Source organism: Phaethon lepturus, unplaced genomic scaffold, assembly GCF_000687285.1.
Source record: "Phaethon lepturus isolate BGI_N335 unplaced genomic scaffold, ASM68728v1 scaffold5227, whole genome shotgun sequence".
Classification (NCBI taxonomy): Eukaryota; Metazoa; Chordata; class Aves; order Phaethontiformes; family Phaethontidae; genus Phaethon; species Phaethon lepturus.
Window position 1 is genome coordinate 8,535 of NW_010549687.1, and position 20,479 is coordinate 29,013.

The following is a 20,479-nucleotide window of genomic DNA, read 5'->3' on the forward strand; positions in this document are numbered from 1 at the left end:
TTGATGCTAGGTTATACAATGCCAAAATGGAATTTGTAGTGTCTTGTGCTTTCAGATCATACTCCCATGGTGCCTGGTCAGGACTTCAGGGACTGATTTTCTAACACTCCCCGTTACAGAAGTACATCTGTTGAACTGCTGTACTCCCCTTGGTCAAAAGTAGATCTTCTTGTTGCTGGAGAGGAATACATGGAGTGTTTTAGCGCACAGATCAGATCTACCACACTCACTGTCACAAGATCAAGAGGCACCCATGTAGTCATTTATTGATTCAGCCAAGGCAGAAACATAGAAGACCCTGAAAAGCCCCATCACTCCTCTACACTCTTGTTGGAGACCCTCATCAAAAACGCTGGCACACATGGGGCTGCCTGGTCTCACGGTACTGGAGCAAGCGGACAGACTGGCTGAGGAGGCCCCTGTAACATTCTCGCCAAGAAGATCACTCCTGCACAGCTGTAGGTGGATTTTCCTTTGCTCCCACAGCTGTGAGATCAGAGTTAGCCATGTCGATGCTGCCCTTCGCCCGCTGTCAAGGCCAAAAACCTTGCATCTACACTGCCAGCAAAGCGCCAAAGCCGAGGCTGGTAGGCCACCCAAACCTGCCTCGCAGTCTGCCATCTCACAGCCTGCTTTGACAGTGGTTAATTACAACGTTCTGGAGAGCTTGTGTGCACCGAAGTATATAGGCACAACTGTCTCATCCTCAGCAGCTGCTGTATTTGGAGGTGCTCGATACATGCATGGCCGTGGCCTCTCTCCTCCCCTTTCCCACCTGCCCCCCTGCCATCCAGGGTCACCCACCTCTCCGTGCCCTCCCTCTCCCCGCCTTTCCCGCTCAACCTGAGTTCCCATGTCAATAACCAGGCAGCGCCTGGCAGAGGTGCCTGCCCTGCCACCAGCCGCCCGTGGGAGCTGGGCAGCCCGGGCCTGGGGCGCCAGCTCCTGCCTTGCGGGGCCGGCAGCCCTGCTCTGCCCTGCCTGCAGGGCCTCTTGCCAGTGTCCTCACCGCCTGCCCGCTTTCTCCAAGTGCTTTGGCTGTCACAGGTACAATTTGGGAAAAGATGAGGCGGTGGGAGGGAGCAAGCAGGGCTGTCCCCATCTTCCCCAGTGCTTGCAGGGGGCTGTGGTTAGTTCACAGGCCTTCAACAGAGAGCTGTTCTTTTCCTCCAGCACGTCTTTCCAGGAGCATTTAGTTGAGGACCAAGCAGCTGAGGCGGTGCTGGGATGACCTGTGTGGGTTCAGATTGTTTCGAGCTGGGGACAAGGGACTGCTGGGACCTTCTGGATGACGATACAGCTTGTAAGCACCAGACATAACTCCTCAGAAGCTGTCTGAAAGCCACAGGGCTGTGGGTGTGGACAAAGCAAAATTGCAATATCTGGGAAACAAAACAATCCTTTTGTCTTCCTCCATGAATTGTCTTTTCCCCTGTTTCTTAACCCAGCAAAGGGTCCTTCTTTTCTCCCTCCAAAGAGCCGTTTTACAGAGCTGTGTAGCTGCATTGCATAAGCCTCCCCAAGGATGCACGATGCGTGAAGAACCACATCAGGAGTGCTGCCAGGGCCTCTCGCCCCTAAGGCCTCTCCTGTTTGGCCTGGAGAGCGCCAGAGGTGATCTCGGAGCGCTCCTGGGCGCGGGTGCGGGAGGACTCGGGAGGTCCGAGGCATCGTTGCTGGGGTGCAGCCTGGCAAAGCCGTATGGACACAGAACCCCGCGCTCCTCAGTCAGCGTGCAACACGCTGGCGGACGGAGTCGGTCGCTCCCGGCAGCCAAGGTCAGATAACAGCTGTTCTCTGTTTTGTGAAATAGTTTTGTGACAGTTTTGTTCTTTTTTTTGGGCTTGGCTAACTCAATATCTGTGCTCAGTCCCAGTTTGTGCTTCTGTAGCTTAAAGGCAATTCAGAGGAGAGCAGATGAAGTGTTCATTTTGCTCTTAATTCACAAGCAGTGTTCTTAAGTGCTCTATGATATCTCATGTTTTCAGGCTTATCACTTTGCCCTACTTGCATTTAGACAGTTTTTTCTATCTCAAGTCTGCCCTTCTATGTTCAGCCTTTTATATTACCTCTGTGGGAGCTATGCAAAGTAAACTAATGATTAGTTCTTTGCTTGTGGTAATCCAGTTTTTACATTCATTTCCAGTATTAGCTCTGCCTGGATTCTCAGCATTAAGTCACCTTTTCATCCGCAGATACTACAGTAGCCTGTGCGGAAAGGCATTTCAAATGTTTCCGCAATCAGCAGCAGATAGGCCTTTTAACATTGTGTAATTCAAACATTTATATTGTGTTAATCCTTGAGGTAAGAACTCAATTGGAAATGCCAGCATGAATATCTCACCTTAACTTTATCATTGGGAGAAACGTCCAAAATTAGGATTTGATTTAAGAAAAAAAAATATTTCTGTCAGTCTCAAATCCTACAAACACTTGTTCTATGTATTTAACTTCTCTGCTGTAAGTCTTTTAAAGCATCACTGTGAATATTCAAGTCACCATCTGTGACAGTGTTTGCAGAACTGGGACTTCAGCTTAGGGGTGATTGGAAATATTTTGACTCAATGCTTTTTGGAGGGGGGTTGTTACTGAAAAAAATATTTATAAAGTTAAATTAAATCTTTTCTGAAAGTGTTGATTCTGTAAAAATGAAACACTTCTGTTTAGATACATTTTATTTTTGCTTATGCATTCCAGTTCTCTTTTCCTAGGCCTTGTTCTTAAATTGTTAAAAATGTCTTTTTGCTTCTTATCTCTAGCTTTCAGACTCAGCATCTAAACATTTCTGGCTTGCTTGCTTTCTTCTTGTATGAATCCAAGAGGCAGAATTGTTTAATACGTCGTTCCTGGTTTCTTCCATCTACGTTGATACAATTGATTACAGATGATTGGTCATAATACTCAAAATCAAAAGTAGGCTGTGAGTGAGGGTAGACAGTTCAGATAATATTAGGAAATTATATTTATTTTCATCAAATTCTTTAATGGACATGCAAGGCAAAGCAGCCACTGTCTTTCTTAAACATGTTTAAATGAAAGTACAATTCTTTCTAAAACCACATAATTTTCTTCTGAATAATAAGATTACAATATCCAGGAATTTGATAAAGCATACATCAAAAAGTCTATCTATCTTCTCATTTGTAAGAAACCCCAGAATTTTATTCCATTTAGATGAACAGTTTCTCTGGTAATGGATAAGCTATGATTAGGTATAGTTTTTTAGATAGAAGACTAAGATTTTTTACTTAGATGTTATTCCAAATCTGATATAATTCACATCTAGAGCTGTGGCTCACAGAAACAGAAAGCATTGGTCTCTAAAAATCATATATAAGCCAAAATTGCCCTAAAGGCCATGAACATTTACCTCTGGGGTTATAGTTCAGGTCAGTAGCTTTTTGGATATTTGTTTCAATGATGCATGTTAACAGACAGTAAGGAATAAAATTTAATAGTTCATTTGGTCCTTGTAAAAATTAATAAACATCTGATAGTGTAGCCACTGAAGTCAAGGACTTCAGTGGGAATAGTTCCAAACACTAACTTCTTTTTCATGAGAAAATGAGTAGAGAATACCCTTTAGAAAGTAATCTAATTTCTAACATACTTTCTAGATACCTCCTAGAGCCATTGATAATGTAGGTTATCAGGAAGTGTTCATAGTCTTGCTGACTCTTTATGGAATATCTTATGATGTCTGGCCCTCTAAGTCCCAGCCCACGAAAACATGATTTGTGAATATCAGCTAGGTTACATTCACAAAAATAAAAATAACTATGTTTAAATCTCAAAATTGTGGGGAAATGTCAGAGACTATGATTTCTTTGTGCCCTCAGATTCAGAAACCAGACAACCAGTAGAAATATCTTTTTAAATTTCCATTCAGGTTGTTATGTTCAAACCTTCATCCACAGCAGGGTACGTGTGTGTATAATTTTTGCTTGCTCAAAGCTGGCATCAATGTTTTAAATCTTGTGCTTGAAATGTGAGCTAAACTAAATGCATAATTGCCAAAACATGAGCATATACTTCAGTCTTTCATTTTGAAATGTCTGCTCATATTAAAAAAAAAAAAAGAAAAGAGAATATCATTCTCCTACTTTGATGTCCCTTTTGGGCATTCTTTCTACAAGTATATAACATATAAAACAATTTTACTAACTATAATATTCACAGTAAGCTTCAAAAAAACAGTAGAGATTATTCACAAGAGAGTGTTGAGGCTTATTCTTATGTTTACTTTCTCCAGTCTCATCAAGAAACAGAAAACGTCTGTGACCTATTGTTCAACCAATGCTAATGAGCAGAACTAACCAACAGTAAATGTTAAGCATCACTAGATTATTTTTAATGCATTCTGAAGAAAACTGGAAGGTACTCACTTATAAGTCATGAACAGAAAGGCTAAGTTCAGCAAGTAAATTTGTTACAAGTATGGTATATCATCCAGGGTTGGAACCAAAATAGCTCTATTAGAATATAAATAAATCTCTAAAACTTCTTGTTAGACACATAACAAATAAGCACTCGGTGTGCTCTTTGAATACATTTAGAAAGAATGTATTGGCATAAGACCATATTTTGGCATTTCTCTTATCGGGGAAGTGCAATTTAGCACTAATATCCTCATTACTTCAGGACTGACTTCACCTGTGCTTGTATTTCTGACAAGAATATCAGTTAGCATTTCAAGATGATACACCTGCCTCATTCAGGATGAAGGCTTACATGTAACCATTACCCAGCAGCAGATTTTTACTTTACTGAGGTTTTCTTTACTGAGGTAACATATCACTATGGTGAGCTGTAACCTAGCATTCACTAAAATCATGCAACATTTCTTATCTGAAATAGAATTTCATCTCTCTGAAAACTTGTACTATCATAGGAATACTGTATTGTTTTATGGCTATAACAATCATCTAACTCCACCCTTTTATCTTCTGTTTTTATTTTCTCCCTTGCTGTGGTGGGTTGACCCTGGCTGGACACCAGGTGCCCACCAAAGTCCCTCTATCACTCCCCTCCTCAGCTGGGCTGGAGAGGGAAAAAATAATAGAAGGCTGATGGGTTGAGATAAGGCCAGGGAGAGATCATTTAGCAATTACCATCATGGACTAAACAGACTTGACTTGGGAAAATTAGTTTAACTTATTACCAATCAAATCAGAGTAGGATAATGAGAAATAAAACTTTAAAACACCTTCACCCCACCCCTCCTTTCTTCAAAGGCTCGACTTCACACCTGATTTCTCTAACTCCTCCCCCTGAGCAGTACAGAGGGATGGGAAAAGGAGGTTGTGGTCAGTTTGTCACATGTTTCTGCTGCTCCTTCCTCCTCAGGGGGAGGACTTCTCACACTCTTCCCCTGCTCCAGTGTGGGGTCCCTCCCATGGGACACAGTCCTCCACAAACTTCTCCAACATAAGCCTTTTGCACAGGCTGCAGTTTTTCATGAACTGCTCCAGCCTGGGTCCCTTCCATAGGTGCCGTCCTTCAGGAACAGACTGCTCCAGTGTGAGTCCCCCATGGGGTCACAAGTCCTGCCAGCAGACCTGCTCCAGCCTGGGCTCCTCTCTTGATGGGGCTACAGGTCCTGTCAGGAGCTTGCTCCAGCCACAGCCTTCTTTGGGTGCATCTGCTTGCTTCAGTGTGGGGTCCTCCTCAGGCTGCAGGTGGGTATCTCCTTCATGGGTGGAGCAGATGCTCCATTGTGGAGCTCCATGGGTTGCAGGGGCACAGCCTGCCTCAACATCATCTTCATCGCAGGCTGTAGGAGAATCTCTGCTCTGCCTCAACATCATCTTCATCGCAGGCTGTAGGAGAATCTCTGCTCTGTAGCCTGGAGTATCTCCTCCCCTTCCTTCTTCACTGAACTTGGTGTCTGCAGGGTTGTTCTCACATATTCTCACTCCTCTCTTTAGCTGCAGTTGCTGTTCCACTTTTTTCCCCTGCTTCTTCATTGTGTTACCCCAGAGACGCTACCACTGTTGCTGATGAGCTCAGCCTTGGCCCGCAGCGGGTCCATCTTGGAGCAAGCTGGCATTGGCTCTATCAGACATAGGGGAGGCTTCCAGCAGCTTCTCACAGAAGTCACCCCTGTAGACCCTCCCTGCTACTGCAGCCTTGCCATGCAAACCCAGTTCACTTGTACTCAGTTTTACTTGACTTTATAAACCAGAAAGACTAGTCTGGTCTCAAGAGCTCACTTTTTGCCTTTGTAGAAGGACCCTAAGTTCTTAAGAAAATAGGCTGTAAGCATAGATGGCAGAGGTCTGTAGTGTACCAGCAATGACTCCATTCATTTAGCATGTCTTTCTGGCTTTTGTCAGGCTAAAGTGCGGTTGCTTTGAAATTTGTGGTGAACCCAGAAAACTTTGCTAAGGTAGTTTAAAAAAATACAAATTGTATACACTGTTATTTCAGTTTCTAATAATGAGTTGCCATCTCCATAGTTAAAGGACAGTGAGGTCTCCACCCAACACAAAATCTCTTTAGCACCGTCAAAGAAAAAAAACCAGGGAAATGCTGACTTCCACAGAGCCATGAGTTGGCCTGGGAGGCAAGCTGCTGGTGGTAAGGAGGTCTGTGATACCTACAGCTGGTAGCAGGTTAAAAACAAGTTTAGAACCAAGGAGCTGGGTGGCTGGACCTGATCTGAGTGACTGGGAGCTACGGGCAATCCAGCTGGTCTCCAGGAGAGGAATACCTGTAGTGAGTATCTGTGACGTTCAACCTGTATTAAACTGTCCTCAGGGTCAATCTTGGAAGGACTTGTTTCTCTCTTTAAATCCATTGTACTTGGAGAAATTAAAATAGTTACTTCCACATTCTTTATAAAGCATTTTTTTTGGTGTTCATTTTTCTGCAAACTACTTGGAATAGAATAAGTTTTCCTTTTAAACTTTGAAGTTAGATTGGGATTTTAGATCTAGTGAAGTTTTTTCTTTTGGTATTTTCTCCACTGTTTTGTCCTGACTGATATCAGAACTAGAGTCCACATCCATGCAGAATTCTTCTTACTGTAAATTTGGACAGTCCTTTAGGATTTGTGAAGTGCTGTCAAAGCTTAACTTGCCTAACTTGCTTTGAAGTTGTCCCTTAAAAACACCTGAGGTGAGGTACAGTCAGTGAAGAAAGAAAATGATGTTGAGAGAGCTATTTTAACTCTGAGAAGAAACTGTATTGTAAAGGGCTTTAGGTGGCAAAGCCAACATTAAGTGGTGAGGATTCACTGAAAAAGGAAACACAAAACCTATTTGGAATAACTGATAAAATGCAGATCCTCCTGACATCGTTGTGATTTTAGCCTTGAAAAATATATTCTTGGGAAACATGTAAGCATTTGATCTTTGCCCTCTCCATAGTGACAGAGAAGGCTGGCAGAGGAGGGATGGTGTAAGTTCAATGGTCCTGGAAGTTGTGTGCCAACAGAGATGATTTCTATGAGTGTAGTATTTATGTTTGGGATATACCAAAATAACACACATGGGCAGATCCATTTCTACAACTTTTCATTTTTTGTCAGTCTGCTGCATTCAGGGAATAAATGTAGACTTTGGCTTTTCTTTTTAACTCTCCCAATCAAATGGATGTAAGTGGTTAAATTATTACAGTTTAGAAAGTGATTGCGTGTCATTTGAGACACATTAGCTGATGATGTATGTGTTCCCAACCTGTTACTAATATACTAGTTTAAATCTGACGGTTGAACTTTTTAATTTTAGTTTGCAATGGGCTAGGAGTATGCACATGATTATTTAATATGGTTCAATTTATAAGAAACACATTAAAACAAAATAAATCAATCATTTTCTTATTAACTGACCCTATTCAAAGATGCCCTTGTGGCATAGGGAATCACAGGATGTTGTAGGAGAGAACACTGGCAGTCTTTTTTGTCTTTTTTTTTTTGCTGTTTACTTGTTCAAAACCTTCCAGTCTTCCCAGACTTGTATTTGAAAACTGTACAGTTACTGTAATATTCAATATTACCACTAGATTTTACAAATTAGTTATTGTAACATGTGAGGAAGTCACTTAATAATCAGATCATGTCCTCGCTCTACTCTTCCCAAATGATCTGCCTTTGCAGTAGAGAAGCTTTTGAGTAGTTATTCCTTGCTGTTATCTCATGCAGTCCTCTTGTTCTCCTCTTATTTTCTCTCTGACAAAAAGCAGTTAATTAGCTGAGTAAAAGAGATGTTTTATAGTGAATCAGTACTGAACACTGAAATAAACTTCATACCTCCAGCAATGTATCTGCAAGCCTGTGAGAGGTGGACAAACAAATCATAATGTTGATAGAGGAAAGAAGAGGACAGAGTTTCTCATCTTGTTATTTGTGAAAAGGGGAACCTTCCTGCAATATTACTTCCCTCTCTACTTCCCTGCAGCGAAGCTAGATTTTGTGGTTGTCGTATTGGTGCACTTCCTTCGCTATGTGTTTGCAGGGTGTATGGTTTTTGTTTTCACTTTTCATCTAGATTGTGGTTACTGCTGCTGTTTAGAGGAATAAATGCAACAAATAAGGCCCTAATGGCAAGAAATAGGTGACCTCACCTGAAGGTATTGCTCATGGCCCAGGTAGGTGAAGTATCTCTTGCTCCCTACCTTTTGTTGTTTAAGTGCATTGGAGCATTCTTCCAGGCACAGTCTTCTGCTCTGGGTTTTTGTTGTTTTTGTAGGTGTGTCTCTAAAGGGGTCTCTAAAAAGTAGTCGATGTTTCCTACTGACACTGAAAGCAGAGTGAGAGAGAACAGTTTCAGTCTTCCTCTTCAGCTTTATGGTTTTCTTTCTCTTTAAGATTTTTTTTTAAACTGGTGCTAGCCTGTATTTCAAGGGGATGTTCTCTGCAGCACAAATATGAACAGTTTACATTTCCTTATGCTGCCCCACAAATAATCCCTACCTTTGAATGAGATCAGACATCGATTTATGTGGGGGACACTGCTTTAGTTATAAGCCCCCTGAAAACACAGCATTTTCTGTCATGTGGCTTGGGAAGACCCACACAGCCACTCTGTGCATCCCTCAAGAAAACAGTCTCCAGGATTCTCATAAGCATCTGATTGCTGAGGCTACATTTCTGCTCCATTTCATAAATGAAAAATAAATGGTTCCCTTGACAAAGAGAATGGGGGTAAATTTGCCAAACAGCTGTAATAAACAGAAGAGTATAAACCTTTTAGATGGAGCTCATAGGGTCTGCTCCCCACACTGCTCAAGTGTTAATACAAGCAAATAGTGTTACTTCTAGTGTAGCTGTGACATGAATATAATACTGTCTCATAGCAGCAGTTTATGAGGCTAAATTTTTGGTACTTTCTTCTTTTGTTTGTATTCTGTTGATCAAGATAATGTCTTTGCTTTTTACTACAGCATCTTAATGTTTTTGTTAAGATATTTAAGGCATGGAACACATGGAGTGAGAATAATTCCCACTACATGTAGCTCTCACCAGCATCTTCAGATATGTGGATCCCTCTCAGGAATGGCCTTATCCAGGATTTTTAGAGTGGTAAAGCAAAGCTGTCTTTGGCACTGAGAGAAGTGTCATGAAAATCCTCATAGTAAAATTGCAGCCATGATAGTGTTAGAATTTACCTTTACACTGCTGTACAGAGTCTGCTTGAAGCATACAAGGAAAATATCTGGTTCTCTGAGTACGGTACAAGTTGAACAGAGTGAAAAGAAAAAAATGTTAAAAATTAGCAAGGTATCGTGGGGCTCAATGTATGTTACTGGCTCACCTAGTTTTGGGTGCAAGTCAGAATGAAAATCAGTTGTTTGTAGCTTCACAATAATAAATACTTTGGCTTTTCACAGCTGATTCTGGTAACAAAAGGCAGTTGCAGATAAGATTGGATCTTCTCTTCAATGGCTCTTTGAAAGGAAAAATAGTTCTCAGCGCGCTGCCCTGTTGTAACTCTTCACTGACTACCATCTCGCACAGATTTCATTATGCGTTTCCCCTCTCAGCTGTTGCATGGTTGTGGATTGAAATGGATGCACCCAGCAAGCTTGTACAGATGGATATGTTCTTGGCTGTTGTGCAGAATTAATTAGTGTTTTCTGTTCTATATATGCCCTTACATTGTGCTTACCCCAGTAGTTGAGTGCATTGAACAACGTTATCTCACATCTGTCACATGTTCATTTTCTCCCTGATCCTTTCCCCTGGAGGTGTGCAGCACACTGTCTTGCTTTGGGAGCCGAGCAGACAGACTTTGTGAGGACCTCCCAGGTCATCAAGTCTCGTCTCTGGCTGTTGCAGACATCTACATTATATAACGCTCTTGTGAGCTGAGCAAGTGCCAGTCTAGTATCAGATTTCTTTTTTTGTGTTGCTCTTCGCAATCTGTTCCACTACTTTCATATAAGGGTTAGAAAGCTTTCATTTTTACCTTCAGATTGTTTCTGCCTTGTTTTTTGCCTATTTGACCCTGTGTCAGTGTTGTTGTTGATCTTAATTAGCTTTTCCCCTTCTGGGTTCTTTATCATCCTTACCGGATTTATAGGCAGCAATCTTACTTCCTCTTAGCCTATATATTGGTAGGCTGTTGTACTGTTAGTACAGGTGTGACTATGTTTGAGGTAATTGTTATTTCATCAAAATTAAAGCTGGGAAAAATCATTCCAAGTGGATTTAATTTTTCATTTTTGAAATCATTAACTTGAATTACACAGCAGAGTTAGTGCTGTAGTGATGTATGAGAAAATCCTACCTTAATATTTAGGCAGGAAACTTACTACATTTATTATCTAATATGCATTGCCTAAACAGCTAAGAAAATTCAGTTTAGTCCCCTGGCTCACCTTAGGTAAGGCTTTAAGAATACTCCTACTGGTTTCAAATGAGTCTGTGTTGCATAAATTTCCACATGAAGTTGGAAAACTAATTTCCTTCCAAAGCGTAAGGTGCTTGCTAATGGCAAGTCAGCAATGAGGCTGTCCTGCTTCAGTCTGGGACCTGAGGCAAGTCATAACAGCAGTATGGCTCAAACTGCCTAGCCTCAGGTCCTTGGTGACTGCACGTTATTGCCTATAAATATTTGGAAATGTCTCCACCTGTGCCCTTTTCAGCATATGACAAGCCCTATACGAGGCCACACCATTTAGCCAAGTACAGGGTCATGGGACAGGGCTGCAGTGTTGAGCCCACAGTGGGGGCTGCTCGGTGGTGTGTTCCCACTAGGCACAGCTCTTCCTCTCCCTTCCCTGCAGCCATGCAGGGCTGTGGCATCGCTCCTGCTCTGGAGTATGTCTGGCCCACAGACAAAAAAGCAGACTGACCTGATTGCTGTATCTGGCATCGAGTCACAGACTGAAAAAGAGGCCATTCGGCTGTGCTGCAAATTTGTGAGAAACTAGGGCAGTTCAGTGCAAAAGGCTGAGGAACTTGAGTTTTGTGTTTGACACCAGACCTGGCAGGTTTGGCTGCATCCTAATATGACTATGACTGTCATAGCATGTTTGCATAGTGTGTCTGGTGGCAAACGATCCACATTTCTGGAAAAATGCACTTATTTCTACTGGATTTATAAAGAATGCCTGAACAGTCTGTTGATGAATTTTCTCTCTGGTGGCTACACCTTTTGTGTTGTGATTTTTTTTTTTGTGGAGGAATTTATGCTGATTCAGAAGTCTTCCTCTTTGCAATTTGCTATTTCAAACTATCACTGCAAAGAGGGAAGATGGACCTCTTCAGTCACCCCTTGCTTGTCTAGAAGTGATCAGCATTTCTGATGTTACTCCCTCAATAAATTAAGCAAATATTATGGATGTGGATAGCATAAAATTAATGCATCTCTTTTTGAACCTTTTCTTGTTACTGTTGATAGATTATTTTTTGTAATCCATCTGTTTCTCTTGCCTGATTGATGTTCATCACAAATCCTGTGCTCATGGCAGGCATAAAATATTTGAAGAAAACTTGAGATTTCACCTGTCTCCATAGCTGAAGGCAGTTTGAGTTCTGTAAAGCTGTTGATTTGGCTTCCTAAATGTATAAATATAAAAGTGAAGCGGATTTGAGAATCAGCTTTGATATTGTCTGGACCACAAAGTTAAAGTATTTCTACATTAGGAAGAGTTATTTCTGAAGTTCTTACAGATAGGAAGTCTCCTATTCCGAGAGAAACATCAAGCCTAAATTTTAACTGTCATGAACACTGGTCAGTCAAATTAGAGTAAGTGGCTTTCAAAATGCTACCAGATCAGTGTGTTTTCAACTTACATCCATCTTTCATTCACTTTTATGAATGTGGACTGCATGTGGTACACAACAGCTTGAAATGAAATCCTTTTTTCTTTTTACTGTGATATTTTTTTTTTTCCTGGAGTAGCACAACTGTGCCATTTTTCCATAGAAATGTTAATAAAACTTTATTCTTACTGTCTGAGCTTTTCCAACTATCCATCCTTTGCTTGCCTGTAACATCCACTGGTATATCAATCTAAGAAAAGAAACTTTCAGTCTCCAGGTCAGTTAAGACCTACTGATACATGTTGTTCCACTGAAGCCTGCGTACGTTCACTTTGGTGGATCTCCTTTGCTCTTCCTTCTGCTGATGCTAGTTGACTTTTTTTTGAGGAAAACTACCCCTTTCCCATCACAGTCCCCCCTAATTGGTTAAACGGGTGATATAATATAGATTTTTTTTTAAACAGGAAATTATGGGGAAAGTGGAATGGAAGCCTTCAAAGAACTGGCTGCCCAAGAGGGTCTCTGCATTGCTCACTCTGACAAGATCTACAGCAACGCTGGGGAAAAGAGCTTTGATCGCCTGCTCCGCAAGCTGCGAGAAAGGTTACCCAAGGCTAGAGTGGTGGTTTGCTTCTGCGAGGGAATGACAGTGAGGGGGATCCTCATAGCCATGAGGCGCCTGGGAGTGCTTGGGGAGTTCCTGCTAATTGGAAGGTAAGGCTCCGAGTGTGATTTCTCTGCCTGTCCTCTCACTCTCATCTTACAGGCAGTCCTTTAATTTCAGAACTGTGCAACTCAGGCTACCCCTAATTTCCATATTTGTCTCATGAATGGAAAGAAGTGTCAAGATGGTAGAGCAGATCTCAGGAAGGGGACATGAAGATGTATGCCAACTCAATTGGTGGTCTTAACTTTTGCGGAAGTAAACTCTTTCATATGGATATGAGACATTAGTACTTTTGTGCTTTTACACACTCTAGGGTAATGTTTCATACACAGATTTTTCGAACCAAAGTAGAGAGTGCAGACTTCTGCTTTCAGAGTGTGATCTGGAAGTGTGACGTGACAAAATTTCATGTGTTTCACTAAAGATGTCTCCTGATAATCTGAAACCCCAAATTATTGAATGGTTTTGATTACTTGTACTTTTTTTCGGTCTTATGATTACAACCAGGCGTTCTCAGTTGTACACTTTGTTTTGATCTTTGCTGTTGAAAGCTAGGGCACCAATATAATGCAAACTTGTTTGCTTTTTAAAACATCAAACTTGCTGATGAACAAGTCAGTATGTATGTGTATTTTTATATTACTAGAGTAACAGCGCAGATCTGTATTGGACAGGGAAAGGCTGTCTTTATCAAAATGAGAATGGCTGCTTTTTTCTTCTAGAGTTTATCTTTGTAGATATTCACTGAAATATGGTCATTTTAGTTCTATCACATGTAGTCTATCCAGCTTCCATTTTTGCGTTAGCTCTTATTTTGAGATTCTTTGATTTTCACCTTGATTTTTGCAAAGTCTTTATGTCTGGTTTTATGTTTCAATGAACCTTGCTCAAATGATGAGGACTGACATTTTCTGTCTTCTCTGTTAGATTGATAATGTCATTTTTACTCCTTCTATTTATTCTTTGTTTCTTCTTTATTTTTTAAACACCATTCCTACAAGGCCTTTGGCAGTTGTCTCCGTACCTATTTAGCTTCTCTTGCCTTTTTATTCCATTGTCATTCTGACCTGTCAGGCTTCTTTTTGTCCCTTTCTTTCCCAATTGTCATGACTGGTATGTTCTCCTTTAGCTCTGTGCTATAATATTGGTCTTTCCCTGACCATATTGCTCCTCAAAACCCACAATTATGATTTTTATAAATCAGATAGCTAATCTGTCATAAGTTATCATCTGAAAGCATCAATGGTTCGTTGTTTATTTTTATTACGGTCTTTGATTGCAATCTATTTGGAGCAGAGACTATATCTCTAGAAGTGTGTGTAGATAAGATGTAGCACATTTGGAAACCATAAGCATTAAAATGAAACAGAGTAAGGTGATATTGAAAATGGTATTATGTTCTAGATTTGTGCATGTGCTTTTCATCTGCATCATTCAATATGCATCATTTGAAATGGATAATGGAATGTTTCAAGACTGACATGTTTTAAGTATGCTTTTTGGTGAACAGAAGAAACTAACTATAATAAAATTAGTCTGGGTGATAGCATCCTTGGTCTTTTTGTAAATGCCTTGAGGTGTTAGGCAATGCTGTGCTTTCTTCATGTGTTGTTGTCACTCTATAGTGGTGTCTTATTGTTCACTGGATTTTGGTGCTCTCTTGACACTGTCCATACAGAGAGCCAAAGGAAATCAGTCCTCTACATTAAGCACCAAAACTTGGTACATTGGTGGTACAAACATTAGCTTCCTATTAGGCCATTTACTTCATCCCCTACTCCGTGGATGTGTGGAACATTTCAGCTTGAAATTTTGATTAAAGCCTTTACCAAGCATTATGTTACTCTATTTTGTTCAATTATTTGTCTCAGAATCTGCCCAATAGCATTGCTCCATACTTTTTGTCAGAAATTCTCACCTATTAAATGCTAATAATGGAACTCATTTGGAAATCACAGTGAGTTTTTCAGATAGGTTTTCACATACTCTTATGCTGGTAATTGAGTATGGGAGTCGGTTTTAGGGCTGGGTGGGCTGTTCCAATTGTAAAATAGGCTGGCTATTGCTTGTGCCCAACAGCTGGTTGAAATAAAAAACGCTAAAGGGCTTGCACACGTTTTGTATATGCTTTCAGAACTGAAAGAAAATACATTTTCTTTGAATTGTCCTAATTGAGTGATTTTAAAAAATGGCAAATCTAGCAAACTTATTCACAAGTAAGTTGCAGCAAAACTGCAGTGCTATGAATTTGGTCATCTATATACAAACAGGAACTGAGGCATGCATTAACACTGCTCTGACATGCTGTTTAGTCATTTTTATTCAAGTACCCAGCTAAGCGAAATACCAAAAGCCTTTTAAGAACATTCTTTTAATTGAGGGAAGTGGGAGTGAAAGTGAAATCAAGATTTTTTTGCAATAATGAGCTAAACAAAGTCTTTAATTTACCCACAGGTTTATTATCAGCCACACTGTATCAACTCTGTACTCTGCTCTGACTCACTGTAGGAAGGAAGCCTTTATAAAGGACCACCTGGCTAAATAGCTTTCTTCCTGCTCTGTCTTCAATATTGCTGTTGATCAAAGTAGAGAGGCACAGCTTAGCTTAACTAAATTCAAGGTATCAGAAAGAGAGCTGGGAACTAAATTTGACCTCAGTTTAATCTGGGAATGATATTTTGGGAATTACAGGGGATTACATTGAGCCAGGACTGGGTCGTCAGATACTGGGGACCTTTCTGGGATGGGCTGACTCTTCTCAGGCATGGAGGTAGCACCCTATTTGTGCCGTATCTAAGCAAGTGTTCCCAAATTGAGATTGGAGATCTAACTAGCAGTTCAGTCTTTGCTGCTGGAAGTGGGAGACTGTTGTATTAGTGAGAAGAGAGGGAATTCCCATTTCTGAATCTGGAGGGAAGATGGGATTAATACAGGACAGGAGAAGAGGTTACAATCCTACCTGCAAGAGAATGGCAGATGATTCTGAAATTGATACAGTGTCCAAATGTAGTAGAGAGTCCAGTAAGAAAATTTATTAAGCTATGAAATTAAGAATGATAAGGCTCTAAAAAATGGCTGATAAAGGAAAAGAAGGCAAAAATTGATCATGGCTTTGTATAAAAACAGTTATTGGAATAGTATTGGAGTAACCAAAGGCAATAATTACAATAAGAAAATTAACAGTATTCTTAAGGGAACTCAGGTGATAGCTCTTTTAGCAGAAATTAGTTTTGATGTGAAGGGACTATGTAGAAAGATACCCAACATCATGTGTCTAATCATGTTTATGCAGGCCACTGGGTTTAATATTACTTAATAAGAATCAGTTAGGTTTTGTGAGAATCTTGCAAGATGGATTAATCTCTTGTGTATCTCCTGGGATGATGCATCAAGACCAGGCATCTCTGTGGGTAATGCAAAGCAAATGAAAGATGCAAACAAAATCCCCAATTTTAGGAGTTACTCTGAGATCATTGGAGATGAGAGTTTATATAAGTAGTTGGAAATGAAAATGCTCTTTTGCAATTTGACTGTCTCTCCAACTCCTACACATAGTTGTTTGTGTAAACATATGAGGAACTTTGAGAAGGAAGGGATATTTTAGTGCACATGCTGTTTTTTAATATAACACTTGGTAACGGACTATGTACAGCTTTACTTCCACAGGCTTTCTAATGTTTTATGGTCCCCATGAATATCGCTCTATGGGCTGTTGTAGAACTGTGAATTTTAAGTGTTGGTAGGGTGACTTCTCCTGAAAGTTTGGACATTTGGCAGTGAAGTTATGGTTGTATTCTCTGCTGTGAACCCCGTGCATGACAGAGGGAAAGGTAGTTCTTATCCTATATCTAATAAAACCCTTTTAGTGTAGGGTGACAGAGCTTTCAGGATACATAGTGTGATGAAATTTTTCCTGACTACCTTCCCTTCACAAGTTAATATTAATAATGGTGTTTTTTGTGTTTAACTTCACACTTTTTAAATATTGACAAGGCATTGTCAATGTAAACCATTGGTCCTATTTGACATTGTTTGATATATAGAACCTTATTTCATCCAGGTGTAAGAGTAAGCAACTTGTTGGTGAGGTGACAGAGAAACATGCCCTGATGTAGTCAATCCCTGGGTGGCAGAGTGTGTGGGAGGATTTGGGAACATGCCCACGACAATTATCACCTTCCAAAGCCTGGGATTTTATGCCTGAACAGGCATGTAATACCATTGAGTTGGTGTACCATTTGACAGAAGAATGCCTTGCCTACCTGAATAAGACCTACCAGGTCCTAGCACTGTGACTACTGAGCCTCTGTTCAGCTCCATCAGAGCAGAGAATGGAGGGCCTCTACATCTGAGGATGCCATGGTTAAGACAGGGACCCAAACCCTAACTACAGTAATCGCCCCAGTTGTCAAAAAGAAAAACTGGAAGCAGAAATTGACAGGTACATAGCATCAATTAGTAAAGGAGGAGGAAGAATCTGATCAGGAAGCTGGTCCTTCAGCAAGGAAACAGAAGAAGGTGACAGAAGTCACTCTATAGGCAGAGATTACCTGGTCCCTGAGTTAACTTTGAGATATGCAGAAAGATTGTGTCTGCCAGCCAGGCGAACAGATTGCTGCCTGGTTGCTCAGATGCTGGGATAGTGAGGCTGACAGGAATTAGAAGGGAAGGAAGCCCAATAAGTTGCTAGGGATTAGAGAACAGACAAAGAAATCAGAAAAGAGGCAACAATCCACAGCCTCTGGACATGGCTCCTGTTGAGTGTGAAGGCGAGGTATGTCCTCAGGGATTATCTTGTAAATTAATGAGGAAAGTAGTCCACCGCCAAGACAGGTGTTGTTTTAATTTGTGTCTTTGTTTCTCACTATCCAAATCTATTTTAATTGCCAATAAATTGAATTAATTTGGCCCAAATTGAGTCTCTTTTGCCTGTGAGGGTAGCTATTAAACAAGCTCCCTGTTTTTATTTTGATCCATGAGATTTTTCATCCTATTTTCTACCCCTGTCCTGTTGGGTGGGGAGAGTTGGCAAGCGGCTGGGTAGGCATTTGGCTGCTGACCAAGGCTAACCCACCACAGATGACATAAGTTGCACTGCCAACAGTATGATGACAGGCATTTCTCTTTTTCTTTCATGCAGTTCTGACATCACAAATAACAGAAAGTATCACAAATACCACCTTCCATATCTGACTGAAAAGGTTGCCTGCCTATTCGTTACAGATGAGTTGGTGGTGCCAGTGGCTCATATGTTACTTACAAAGTGACTGAGAATATTCTGCTGCTAGACTGTTATGTTTTTCATAAAGATGATGACCGTCTAAGGGTGTTCCTTTTCTTTTAAATTAGACTAGCTGAAAGAAAGATGCTGTACTTCAACACTGTGTCTTCATTTACGATGGGGGCTGTCCCATGTTTGTGAAAAATCAATGAGAAATGTTCACATTCTCCCAAAGAAGCTGAAGTGCTTTGCTGGGACAATGTGTTTAACTCCATTTCCAAAAAAATATGATTAGCTGTTTTTTTAGTACATAAGAGATTAAAAAGAAATCAGTAAGAGCCAACAGTATGTTGTCAATTGGGGAAAAAACATGCCTTGTGATAGCCTAGATTATCTAGGATAGGTTTGGACCTTGTAAATGTGGCAAAAGTAGTAGATATTACAGTGTTGCTTATGATAGTGTTTTACGCCAACTTGCTATGAGTGGAAATGTTGTGTTAAGAAAACTGGTAGTAATCCAGCATTGCCAAATAGATATGATAGAATCCAAACCACTAGCATACCATGTGCTGTTTTTCAGTGAGGGTGGTCTGAGTGAGAAAGCTCATAGTGGTTCAAAACTCTAAAGTAAATACAACACAAGTGGCATGTTGACAAACAGACAGATAGTCATTTAAGCAGTAAAAGGTTTACTTTTCATGCTGTTTACAGCAAGAGGAGGACTGTTTTATCTATCTGGTGCATCCATGGCCAAAGATGCTCAGAATGACTCTTACTAATGTGCCTGTTGCTGTTGATACTCCAAGTTAGTGGAAGACTATGTATTTAAATAAGTATTTCGATGTAATCAGAGGTTTAGCTGGGTTTGGATTCAAATTGCTGATTAAAATTCAGGTAGATTCCCTGAAATGCTGAAATCATTAATGATCAATGTTCAAATACTTTCAAAGTCTAACTAAAGTTGGCAGTTAAGCAAAGTATTGTCAATGAAGATAGCCCCACTTGGCAACATCATCCCATTTCCTGAACATTATCAAGGTTGGTATTAGGATCCATTGCTGATTTTAAAGTCTGGAACCTCACCACATGTCAGACTCTACAAATTTGTATTCCTTATTAATTCATGGTTCAATCTGTAGTTGCAGTCTAGCACCTGGGAACTGTGGTGAGAATTTATAATCGGTGTGGATGAAAACAGCATTACATGATACAAAACAACTATGAACAAACATGGTTTGCTTACCCTCTAATCTAAAATATCATCAATCCGTATTAAAATGGGATTACATGTCAAGTGTCAATTAAATAGGCATCTGTTACAGCACAATTACTTTTGTTTTGAGTTTCTCTGTAGTTTGCATTTAGAGCTCAATAATAGACATTCCATGGCTGTTGCGTGTTGATAGTGGTGGTGAATTAGCTCTAAGGTTAAGGTTTACTTAGTTGGGATTTTAGAGAGCATTTCCATGCTACTGTTAACAACAGCGATGATGTTCACTTATTCAAAAACAAGAAAATACAGGAAATGTATCTATTGTTTTTGATGGTAAAATGGGATTTAAGTATTATAATGGGCAAATTTATCCCCCCCCTTCTCCCTTCTGTGTGATATGAGCTAAACTAGGTGTTGAATATAATCAAACCTATCTGTCTTGTATGGGCATCCGGTATTTGCTTCAAAAGCATGTATTAACCCTTAGACATTTGTCTGGAATTTCACTTATTCTCATTTTACTTAATGTTTTTAATGAGGATGAGATTTTCAAAAGTCATAGGTGAGATATTGGTGCTTTTGTAAATGTTAGTCAATTTTATAAAAAGCACTCTTTTTTTTTTTTTGGTAATTCAAAATGAGATAGTTTATGCTTTGTGCAACAAAAATAAGTACAAAATAGTAAATTTCATCCATGGTCTCTCTATTATCGGTATTTATTCACAGAAGACTTTAACATAGAATTTCTTGTGGTGCTTGCTAACGTGAATCCACTTTAGAGGAAACATGTATGAGACTATGTTCCAGCAGTCCATATAAATTCCTACCTCGGATTGTCCAAGAGAGATCTCATACTGACAGACATGAAATACCTGGTCTCCAATATCTTGAAGACATAGAAAAAGCCCAAACCCTATGTCACAATCTTCTTTCTGCGTTGATTTTCCCATATGATCTTTAGAATTGTCTGTCCGTAAGAATACATGCCTATGTATCCAAAGACTTTCTGAAAGCATTTTTTGTAGAAATATGAGATCGTAGGCCACCCAGGTGTGAAATGGTATGTTTAAACTGTACTTGAGTGCTTGCAGACTGTCTGTGGTAAGAAATAATTCACATAAGATAATATTTAGACTAGATGCAGCTTTAAGTATCTTTTGTTCTTGG

The 20,479-nt window shown here is 40.2% G+C and overlaps 1 protein-coding gene across 1 annotated transcript in view; it reads left to right on the forward strand.

Annotated features, from left to right (window-relative positions):
* The first annotated feature begins 1,532 nt into the window (after nt 1-1,532).
* The window catches only part of LOC104623282 (metabotropic glutamate receptor 1-like), a 123,854-nt gene continuing 104,907 nt past the window's right edge, over nt 1,533-20,479 (forward strand). Inside the window, exons 1-4 of the mRNA XM_010290327.1 lie at nt 1,533-1,778; nt 4,137-4,273; nt 7,731-7,747; nt 12,676-12,925. Coding sequence (XP_010288629.1) covers nt 1,533-1,778; nt 4,137-4,273; nt 7,731-7,747; nt 12,676-12,925 — 650 coding nt within the window. The remainder of the gene's footprint in view (nt 1,779-4,136; nt 4,274-7,730; nt 7,748-12,675; nt 12,926-20,479) is intronic.